The sequence below is a fragment of the Diadema setosum genome, chromosome 22, assembly GCF_964275005.1.
Source record: "Diadema setosum chromosome 22, eeDiaSeto1, whole genome shotgun sequence".
Classification (NCBI taxonomy): Eukaryota; Metazoa; Echinodermata; class Echinoidea; order Diadematoida; family Diadematidae; genus Diadema; species Diadema setosum.
Genome location: NC_092706.1, coordinates 6,966,182 through 6,978,704, shown reverse-complemented (window position 1 = coordinate 6,978,704; position 12,523 = coordinate 6,966,182). Strand labels below are relative to the sequence as shown.

Sequence of the window (12,523 nt, the reverse complement as noted above, 5' to 3'; positions counted from 1 at the left end):
AAAAGTTATGAATTTTTGAAGTTTTTGTGCAGTCATCGCTGGATGAGAAGACTACTGCAGTGTATGATGTCACATGCGTACAACAATATAAGGAAAATATAAAGAGAATTTCACAAAATTTCATCTTTTGAAAAAAGTACACATTCCCTTGAATCGTTACCGACATATGCTATGGGTAATATTATTCCCATTGCCTTTAGAAAGAGGCAAGTCAAGTGCTCTTTTATTATGCGGAAAAAGAGAAAATATGTTGAATTTTCTTTACACTTTCTTTATACTGTTGTACTCATATGACATCACGAGCCTTAGTAGTCTCCTCATCCAGCGGTTCCAACACAAAAATTTTAAAAATTCATAACTTTTGCATCGATTGTCCAATTTTCCTCAAACTTTCACTGATGTGTTCTGCTAATATTGCTGCATTCTCTCAATCCTTATGTTTATGAAGGTGAACTTGTCCTTTAAAAGTGGAATAATTTTACATTCTGACAACATCCTCATGTGAAATTTGGATTGAAGTGTCATGTGACACTCACATTTACCATTGCTACAATGTTTTGCTATAGTTGGCTCCGGGTACCGAAATGGAAATCTCTTTTTAAATGTCACGTGTGTTTGTCATTCAGTCCTCAGAGACACGGTATTTCCCGCCAAATGCACGTAGGCCAAGATTAGGCGCGATTTGCTTCACGTTGCCATGGCCACGGACGAATGTTCCGCAACGATGGCGAGAACGATCATGATCTTGGTTGAAAATGGCTCGCACAACGTGGGAGAAGCGGGATGGGAAGGGTGACTATACTGCGATGTGTCGGCACGGTGCGTGTAGTGTGAGTGTGTCTGTCTGTCACTGCAATATAATTATCATTTATCAAACATCTCCCGTTTGTTGTTTACTGCGTAACAAACTGTGGACAGCAGTAAAACAACTTCGATATTGACCGTTACATGTTTTATAACAAGTGCATTTTTTAATGTTTTTATAATAGTATTATCATTTGCAAACACACACAAACACACACACGCTTGTCTGTCTGTCTGGCCCTCCCTCTCTGTTTATTTTTCTTTTTTATGATTCTATTTCGCCTGTCATCAGATCAGGTGTTCGTCTCGAATGTCTTTGTGATTGCAGCTGACGGACGCGCGATGGCGAATTGTCCTGACGAACCCCCAGCAATGTTGCGTGCTCAGGTCGAGCAGCCAAAAAAAGCACCTGTCCCTCTAATCGTGACGGTTCAGACGTCACGTGATACATATGTTCTGTGACGTTTTAATACCTGACGCGAATTCTCGGGTCATTGAGTTCGCACTGTGTACCATTGTTTTGTTTGTTTGTTTTTTAAAGCATTCTCCCCCAGAAAACTATCATCAGCTGAATGGCCGAACTTTTTTTTATATGTTTGTTTTTTTGTTTGTTTTTGTATGTGTTGTACCCAGTTGAGACCTTTCCAATATAAAATACATTGTATCCCCGTGCTTGTTACATGATCACGAATGAGGGAGAAGATGGAGAAGGGGGGGGGGGGTCGCAATAATTATTTTAGTGCTCTGCTCGGTATTTGGGAGGAACATTAAATATGATTGATAAGTAGAATCCAAATTTAATTATCTGGGGGGAAAAGAGGAAGTCACTATAAGCAACAGTCGTGTGCAATTAGCGTGCAAAGTGATATTTTGCAGTGTTTTGATGTAGATGATTATTTGTTTCCCAAAAAGGGAGAAAAAGGGTCGGCCGTTTATTATTTCATGACGATCGCTTCACTTCTCAAGATTTTTTTTTTCCATGATTCTCCTTGTGTTTGGGTGGGACGTGATGGTGAACGGAGAAGGCGAGTGTCAGATTAAGGGGTGGGGGGGGGGCAGTGAAACACGCCGACACTGGACGGGGGATCCCCTCGGAACCCAATTAACAACCTCTTACTCCTTCGACAAACCAATTATATTTTTCATGGGAACACTCTTGTTCCGTTGGGAAAACTCGACGGGTTGGAGTATGAAATCAAACTCATTTTCTTATGGTTTCACGTTGTATAAATAGAAACGAAGAATCATTCCGTTTGAATAGTGTGTATCCTCCCCCTTCCCCCTCTTCGCGAAGTTTAACAATGAACAATGTATTCGGGTTTTTTAATCGAACTTTTAAGTGCTGTATATGTTTCAAGAATTGCGCGTATTCAATTCAGTTCAAACTTTATTTTAACTTTTTTTTCCAACTCAGATGCGACGACACTATCATGTTATCTTAATGATGTCTTAACATTTTTTTTTTGATTACTTATATCATCTGATTTTGGTAAATGCGTGTAGTTAATTTCTGATATTGTGAAATAATTGTGAGATCATACAAAATATATGTGCTGTCTCAAGAACATCAGTGTTTAATTTTTCTGTGATAATGAGAAAGGTATCACACAGTTGGCTCTGCAATAGCATTTATCTGCGTGCATCGAAATACTTGAAAAAGTAAAAAGTACAACAAAAACACCTTAATTCAGATATTATGTCCCCTCACATCAGATGTCTTGTTAACTCGGCCAATACTCTTCATTTGATTTTCATATTTTCCGTTTGCTTTGTTCGTTTGTATGGTTATTTATATTTGAAGTGTAGTTATTATTATGATGTATAATACATAGTTTAGTAGGCCTGAGGACCCACTAACACCCTGATTGCAAACTTCGACAATTATCCTTGACCTCTAACATGTCTAACACACGTTAAAATAGCATAATACCAACCGACACCCTGATTACAACCCTTGACAATGGCCAATTTGTCATGCTGCGAAAGGTTGATACTTCGGACCAGCAATGTTTTGAACATTTCAATCTTTGGAGCGTTATAGGCCTACTGCATCACGTTTGGAACGACACAATGTTTGTAACCGCATACACCTCGGTATGAAGTCATGTCGTCACAGCTATCTTCCCCACTTGACGAAACTTTTGTTCTAATGAGATGTAGCGGCAGAGCGAGGTCGCTGACCCCAATCACGCCTGTTGATGTCTTTTGTGATTGCCAATTTGCCTCCTTTGCATCAGCTGTTCACCCGTCACGAATGTGGCATCGGTGGTCGAGCACGGAGCCAGTCCAAACACAAATCTGACAGCTCACAACATTAAAGGCATATTTTACCATTTGCAGATGAAACAAACACCCAACATTAGTGCTTCAAAATACATTGTACACGTGTAGTTCTAAAATGTGAGTTAAGGGTAGAAACAACCAGTGTAAAAAATTGAACCAGTATAATCGATGTTAAGTATTGTTAGATTACAAAATGTAATCAATAGTTATAATAAAAATTATTCCAGAGTAAACCGTGTACAGTTATGGTTTAATGAGAAAAGTAGTGATATCTACTTATATTTGAGGCTTTACTGTAAAAATTTTATCATTATGGTAAGATGTTTTGTGATACACCTGAGCTACACATAATTATTCATCTAAATTGATATCTTGAACATTAACTTTTCTAATCACTGCTCCCAAAGGTAAACAGGACCTTTAATGTAAAACGTTGTCTGCCACGGTACTTCTTATTTTCCACAAGCAATCAGGTGGCTGCGTCTTTCAGGTGATCTGAAATATTTACAATTTCTTCACAATATTTGTTTTGCGTGTTTTTGTCGCTAAAGGACATTTATTTTTCCCATGTTGAGCCTAGAATGGGAAACAATTATGTTTGACCACCCCCCCCCCCATCCAACAGTGAGTGTATTGAAAACGGGCGTTGTCAAGAAATGAGTTCCCACTTGCCAATGCTTGCATGGTTCCGCTAGTTCGTATGTCCTTGTGATCTGTATCCAGAGAGTTAAATCGACCGGTACGCCGCGTCTTCTCCGCGCGTCGCCATTCCGTCAGCTTCGCTTCGCGTGCTCACTCGCTGACTCCAGACAGCGATTTTTCCTTTTATCGACGTTCCAGATACCGTGGAGAGAGCATGGTGCATTCATTGTTGTGGTCCCCTAAATATTCGACCTTCAAGTCCTCGTGTTAATGTCCTTATTTTGCTAATGATTATAGGATTTCTGGATATTTTATCTATACCCCCTTTCCTCCCTCAAAACTAACGTATCATGAGTAAGAGAGTGGAAGATAGGGAGAAAGAGGGAGAGAGGGGATAGGGAGGGATGTATAATAATGTGCTCATTGAGGAGAAATAAGAAGGTTCAACCATGTCGCACGAGTAAACGCACTTTCTCTAACTAAATCCGTCTCCTTTCGATCACCTCGCCCTACCGAGTAAACTTTTGAACTCGCGTGCCGTTCCTTTACAGTGTCAACTATAAAGGAAGGTGCCATGCTGGTTCGGGCGTGACTCCCTGACGAATGCCTTCATTAAAAGGCCACGCTTGTGATAAAACTGAAATGGACTATGTGATTGACAGTGGGATCGAATTATCATAGAGTTATAGCGTGTTATCTGTTATCATAACCTGTAACAGTGACTGAGTTGATACACGTGGTATACACTATTCCAAATTCCATGGCTTTTGAGAGATCACGGGAATGCAGTTGTATCTCGCTGTGAAGAAAAATGCATATTCAACAAAAGCTTTTTGGTGGCCAAGCTCAATCGCTTTAGTTCTCATTGAACTACAATATGTAATACATAGTGTAATAAATCTCGAATTCTATTTTGATTCATTACAGTTCAATTATACTTTATTTCCATCAAACAAAAGATGATAAATAATATGAAGTATCATTTGACAAAGATTGCTGAACAATTTGTAAGAAGTAAAAGTCCTAAGATATCATGCGAAATATAATTATGTACGAGTGAATGTGTAAGGGAAAGATTCATACTTTGCAGTAGTGACAAATAGAACGGCCATACATTTACATGATAATCGTCATGTACATTTTCTAAAATTCCATTTCAATCCAATTCAATGCAAAAATAATTTATTTCCGTTAAAAAAAAGGTTAAAAATAACACTAAGTACACATTTGACAAATTATATTATTTAACAATTAGAAGCAGGACAAATCATAGGGTATAATTACATAACAAAAGTATACAAGTGAATGACAGAAACAATGCATACTTTGCAATGGCGATGAACTGAACTACGTAACACATTGTTAAAGATTTTAATCGAATTCAATTCAATGCAGTGCAATTATATTCTATTACATCAAACAAAAGGTGATATGAAATGCAGAGTGTTCATATGATAAATGAATGTAACAACTTGTAAAAAGTACACGTCATAAAGTATAATACAGAACATTATGTACAATCGAGTGAATGAATGACAGAAATAGTGCATACTTTGCAAAGGTGTAATAATGGTTTGAGTGGGAGGGATGGTGAGAAAGAAAATGGAACGTATTGCGTCACAACTCAGGCAAACTTTGTAAACTTGACTGTAAATGCTAAAGTAATGTTCAGGTATGACACCAGTCTTTCTCGAAGGCCCTCTCGTTTTAGTACAACTGCATGAGAAGCAAGCAGATATTCGTCTCACAACACGGGAGTCGAGCCGCCAGAGAACAATTACCAAGGAGATGCTAGTTCCGTTCTCTTCGCTCATAAACGCTCCAGACAAAAGCTAAAGGGTCTTTGAAAAAGACTACTTAGCACTTTTAATTTTAACCCTTACTATTCGATAATACTTTGTGCTATGTTACCTATTGTTTGGTTTTGATACAGCGTATCAATTTTTTTTTTTAATTTATTCGTGGATTCATTTTGCTCAGTTGTATTTTTGTTTTCAAAAAAGTAAAGGAGAAAAAATAGATTTAAAGAATGACTAGAGATTGTGATGATGGTTGTTTGAGAAGTGCTAATGGCGAGGGAATCGGGTGGAGAAGGAAGTGACAACAGACAGTTGCAACGCGAAACATTATGACCTCAGGGAGATGGTGATATAGGTGATTGACCGGTCACATAGTCATGAAAAACATGATACATGACATAGGTGCCTACTGCACATGATGAACGTTTCTTTTTTGTGGTCATTTTCCACAAGTCACATTATTCACAGCATATGATATTAGTTATCTTGTAGACATGGTTGGAGGACACTAGTTGCATAATAATTTCTGTGTATATGTCATTCCACTTAATTTTTTTAATTGTTTCCTCAATTTGTTGATGAGGTGAATGTTCAGTAATACACATGCGCTCGTGCGTTTGAAGATTAAAGTCAAATCATCCGTCATCCCAGTTTGTTCACTTCAACTCCGGAATCAATTTCTATTCTTTTCATCGAGGTATAATTTGTTCATGTATATTCCTATCTTATAGCCACGTTTTTGGTGTTGGGGTCACATGGGTTGGGACCACGTCTGAGTTACGTAAGGCTGTGACCATTTTTCGAGGCCTGAGTCGATTAACGCACCTAATCAAACACACAAAAGGACCACTATAATTTTCATCATCATTATGGAAGAAATCCAGTCCAAATATAAGTTATAAAAGTATAAAATCTTACCAGTTCAACGGTGAAAATTTGACTGAAATCGGATGAAAAATAAGGAAGTTATGACATTTTGAAGTTTTGCAAATTTCTGCAAAACAGTTCTTGTACAGTGGTTATGAATATACAAATGGGTGAGCTAACCATGGCATACCTCACAATTTCCCATTGATCCTGTACAAAAACATGACGAAAATTCAATGTTTCTGTCATTGAAGTCTGAAACTTGATTTTATTCCTGATTGAATAACTTGAGAATAGTGATCAGTTGAATATACGAGGATACAAGATACTGTATATAATCGTTTGTTTGTTTGTTTTTGTGTAGGTCACCTACTGTTTGTTTTTACCTGAAAGTTTATGTATGCATTGTATTATTGTATACAGGGCTTCCTTGAAAAGCAGGTCTGCTGGCTGTCAGCAGAACTGAACGGAATGTCCCTGTTAAAAGATGTTGTAAATAAATAAATAAATAAATGAGCCTCGGGCATAATTGCGTTTGAATGAAAAACAACAAATTTCAAAATTTTATGTACAAACTATTATGGCAAGTTGTGAGGGTTTGACATGCCCACTATGCTATTCGCATATTCATATTCAAAATGTCCTATCAACTTCCTTATTTTTCACCCAATTTTGATCAAAATTTTACCGTTGAACTCGCATTATTTTACTTTAAAAAAAAAATCAAATTTACTTATGTTTGGATTGGATATCCCCTTTAAAGATTTACCGACCATAAGTTATTTTGCTGACATCGGAAGGTCCTGTTATCAGCGTGATTCCGTTTGACGGGATGCTTTTAGATTTTACCGGAAGTACTGTTATCGATACACACATTTTTTTTTTTTATTTATTTTGTTAATGCCTTTGGTAAAAACTGTTGTAGTACGGAAATGCATTTGTTTGCCTCAATGGGTTGAATTTCCCATGGGATGCATTAGAATAACGGGAACATGTATAAATCAACAAAAAAAAAAAAAAAAAAAAAAAACGCGCACGTGTTATACCCAAATTTGATGACACACAACCCGCGTCAAATGAATGGCATTTCTTTTTTTTTCTTTTTTTTTTTTTTCGTGCAAACAGGTTCCCCTATCCACAGGAAACCGTAAGCCGAACATGTAGGCCTACAAAATGTTGATTGTCACGCAAGAAGAAGGGCTCACCAGGATGAAATATAGTGTACAGGATGAAGAACAGAATGAAAGCATGTGCATCATCATCTTTTTTTTTTTTTAGTTCATCTTTCCATCAAGATGTATGTGACTAAGTGTATACAATAGTGCATACATTATTGAATTTTCTGGTGCTCAACTATGTAATCATAAATAATCCAGATGGAAATGCAATACCACTCCATACACATTGAATGTATTATGGAGGAGGTGTCATCAAAGCGGAAGTTATGAAATTATGAGGAATTTCTTATGTTTGTATAGCGAGCAGTGATATAAAAATTATTACCATATTGCCCATATTGCTATATTGGTATTGTTTTATGCTGTGCAGATGACTTAATGTTGCCCTTACCTCACTAAGTAACAAATATGGAAAGAAGGTTCCCAACAAACATCAATGGTTTAACTGCACATAGAATATTGTACGTTCATCGATGTGAGACTGATACGAAATTTTGAGAGATGAGCAGAGTTGAGTCGTTTAATCATCGTAAACCGGGATCGCTTTAAATGCAGGTCTCCCGGAAAAGAACTAAAAATCATTAAATATTGCCACTTGAAAGTATACGAGACGATAAGATGTAGACCCAAACTATTATAGGCCTACTAGATGACATGGAATCGTATTGCAACCATTCATCAGTTTCACTAAATTCGATATCTACCGAGTCTACACGGGTTGTGAAAGAATCGCGCTGCCCGGCGCGGAAAGAGCGCGGCATTGAACGAAAGAGCGCGACACTGAGAGGCGGAAAACACTCGGATGTCAATATTGGAATCACGTCCATGGGAACTCATTGCACGCCAGGTTTAATGGATTAAAGGCGGAATCAGCAATTTTTCTTTTTTTCAAGGTGAAAACATCCGGGTTACTCGTTCATTTCAACACACACGAGCGTGACCTCATTCATTATACGTGTATTGAAACTGTCGTTGAAACAAGGAGTGTTGATAATAAAGTGGATAGATGAGTACAAAAAGTATATACAGCAAATTTTCCTTAATTTTGTCACACATTAGTACCATTTCATCAATAACCTATACTGCCACGAACTGAATGAGAACCAAATAGAGCAGACTAGTTTACCTTCTCTGAAAAAAACAACAAAAAACTTTTGTTATTTGATTAAGACATCGAATGCCATGTTGCACGACTAATTGATATTCCTTATTTTTCCAACTATTGTGTTCTGTTTCGTTCGTTCGTTCACATTTATTCTGCTTCTCAAATCAAAACAAAATAAAATTGCATGGTTGTGAAAAATTAAAACAAACATAACCAAATAACAAAGGAACAATACAGTCAAAAGTGCAGTGTATACTATAGGTCTAACATAATCATTATAAAACATTTCCAGTTGCATATAAATAAAAAAAGGCAGTTATACATTTGATTCAACAAGGAAGCAAGAGATCGTCAGCATAGGCAGGACTTGACTGGGCTGACGGCCTCATTGGGAATGTAGCACAGGTTTGCTTCACACAAAACGACTAGAATTTAACTGGTGTTTTTTATTGTTTCACTGTAATAAGCTTTGCTCCACTCAAATGGGAACTCCACCCCAAAATCTGTTTCTTTTTGCTCTCTGTCATAAAATACCAAGGCAAGTTACCGTAAAATTCTTTGCATGCCAGTCTTCCCCCGGACTGTCGTAAAGATACTTATTGTGGCTTTTGTTGCGATTGTCATGAATGTCACCACAGTTATTTTTATGCTTGTCGAGATTCTGAAAGTAACACTCCCGGTGAGTGAGTGAAATTCATCCTTGTCACGATATGATTGCCGTCATGAAGAAGGCGTTACCTCGTCAATGTTTCTTTCTCATGTGACAATAAGGCCTTGTCAAATTTGCTAGTAGTTCTTTAAAGGCATCATTTTTACTATTTGCAGATGAAACAAAAACCCAGTGCTTCAGTGCTTCAAAGTACTTTTAAAATATGAGGTAGTCATTATAGAAACAACCAATAATGTTAAAGATTGATTTTATTCAGTACATGTATAATCAGTGTTAAGTATTGTTAAAAATACAAAATGTGAACAATAGTTATAATAAAATCGTTTCTGGAATAAACCGTCTACAGTTCTGGTTTATTGAGAAAAATAGTGATATCTCCTTATATATATATATATATATATATATATATATATATATATATATAGCGAAGAATCAAGAAATAAACTAGTAATGCATTATTTCGCCAATAAGAATGAGTTTATTGAACAACTCAAATTTTCGGTGGCCTCCACCTTCTTCAGGAGTCTCGACGCGGAAATTGTAATTGACGATTTCATCAGTTTCTTAACAGGAATTATTATACCGACTTCTTCCTACCGATGATTTTTGTATTTTAAGTCATGAAACAATTTGATTGTTGGAGCGCTCTTTAACCTAATTTTGTAACTTATGGTACGTTGATGAGTACATATGTCGATATCTTAACATGTGATAATACAAAGTAATTGAACACCATTGTTACGTAATAAACATGTCAATGTCCTCCTTATGCGTGGGGTACCTTGACTACATTGCGTCTACATGGCAACATCATTGTAAAGGGTACGCACTCTCATAGCAACCAATTCTGTGTATATGAGTGCGCGCTCTTCATGTTCAATTTATGTTTTGGTATTGACATTCCGCGTCGAGACTCCTGAAGAAGGTGGAGGCCACCGAAAATTTGAGTTGTTCAATAAACTCATTCTTATTGGCGAAATAATGCATTACTAGTTTATTTCTTGATTCTTCGCTATATTGGAGCCAATACGTGAATTCGCAACATGTTTATATATATATATATATATATATATATATATATATATATATATATATATATATATATATATATATATATATATATATATATGTTTTATTGCGATTTTTTGTTTGGTTGGATGTATTGTGTATGGTTGGATGTTTTGTGATGCAGCTGACCTACACATATGGATCAAATGTGATAATTCGAACATTAATTTTAGATCACTGCTCCCAATGGTAAAGCAGTAACCTTAACATACATTTCGTATCGATTTTACTGTTATTTGCCTTTGCCGTTGTGGAGTGGAAATATATGGCAATGACAGGGACGAAGTTGAACCAAGCTGACATTGACAACGGGAAGCGTAACGGAAATTGATTTCCGGGAATACCCCAACTTAATGAGAATTACACCCCTCGGCGAGGGACTTCAAAACGTTATTAAAAACCGAAAAGGAAAAGGCGGTCTGACGGTGGAAATAATGTATTCATAAAACCCAAAGCTATGTGATGTGAATTAGCACAAATACAAGCAAGATACATCAAAACATCACATTCTTTTTTTCCCCCGAAATGTTAAGCTGTTACAAACGTACTAGCAAAAAGCACAGTTTGTTTGTTTGTTTGTTTGTTTGTTTTAAGCGTAACGCCATGTCAGCAATATGTGAATAGACATGATGTTCAATATTGTTCACGAGAGTCAGAAAGAAATTTCGTGTATTGTTTGTTGCTGGCGTTGTTGTTGTTGTAGTTGTTGTTGTTGTTTTTGTTTTTGTTTACCCATCATGACAGGCAACTTACCACCACGTCTTGCAAACTTACCCTCCTATCTCTCTCTCTCTCTCTCTCTCTCTCTCTGTCTCTGCACCACAGAATGTTCCCCGGAAGAGCATCGTATTCTGGACAGTCCCTTCCGGAGCGTGGAGTACGCAGCGTCCGCCATGACCACCAAACTGTGCGATAAATCGATAGAGATGGGCTGGTATCGATTCACCATATATGGCAAATCGGCTGAAATGCCAACAGAGTGCGTCAAGGTATCGTTTCTCTGACTCAGACGATTCTTCTTTACATACTGCATTCAGTACCCCTTCCCCTCCCCCTTTCCAGACACATGTATGACTCGTCAACACGTTAGTCTGCATTGCAGACATTAGGTTGAAAGAAGAAAACGCCTTCAAACTGGAGGGGGTTGTGCTTGGTCGTATTGCGTTTGTATTGCACCATTTTATTCATCATTTTAGTAACCGTATTATATGAGGTATGGGTTTTCTTCAACTTGCCTGCCCTCCGCATTTTAAAGGGGATGGCTAGTAACTGATCAGTGGGAATCAGTGGGAATGCCGGGCGATCGTTAACGGCCCGTTAACGGTCTCCCCGTCACTGTACAGGCATGCTAACCTGGAAACATTACTTGAATATGAGACCATTCTGAAGCAAATAATTTTCACACAACAATAGATATATAATGTACTCTTAAATGAATCCCACAAGGATTGGAACAATCATCCCCGAGCATTCCCACTGATTCCCACTGATCAGTTACAAGCCATCCCCTTAAATGTGTCACTGCCGACAACCAGGGATAGCCTGGTGGTAATGTCGCTGCCCGGAAAGTAGTACATAACAGGTTCGATTCCCGCTGGTTCCCTTTTCCCCCCGACATGTCTGTTGAAAAAGTAGATCAGCAGTTGCGATCTTACAAATTGCATTTGTGAGATTTGTATTTTCGTTTGATATGACACGTAATAATTATAATGCAGCCTATGTATAGGCATAGGACCTTGTGAAATATTTGTAGTGAGATGTATAAATAAATGAAGTGTATTTTAGTCTTTGTGTATATTTTTCACGAGTTGTTGTCGGTGAGGTATAAAATTATATTCCCTTATCGTCATGATTCATTGTAAATTTGATACCGCTTTTGCCTGAAATCTGCCTCTCTACTGCTTCATCGATGATAACGCGTTCGGTAGTTGTCTTGATAAGTAGGCCAACTGTAGAACTCCAAACTGAAAAAAAAAAAAACCAAGAAAGAAAAGAAAACAAAACAAAACAAAAAAAGACGAGAAAAACACAATTGTGCCAACTGGATTGGGCCAACAATGCAAACTTGATACTACCCATCCAGGAAAGCCCCTGGCAGTATCAAAAA

The 12,523-nt window shown here is 37.4% G+C and overlaps 1 protein-coding gene across 1 annotated transcript in view; it reads left to right on the top strand.

The window, feature by feature from the left end:
- Positions 1–755: 755 nt before the first annotated feature.
- LOC140245588 (von Willebrand factor D and EGF domain-containing protein-like) overlaps positions 756–12,523 on the top strand; it is a 119,529-nt gene continuing 107,761 nt past the window's right edge. Inside the window, exons 1-2 of the mRNA XM_072325152.1 lie at positions 756–819; positions 11,242–11,405. Coding sequence (XP_072181253.1) covers positions 756–819; positions 11,242–11,405 — 228 coding nt within the window. The remainder of the gene's footprint in view (positions 820–11,241; positions 11,406–12,523) is intronic.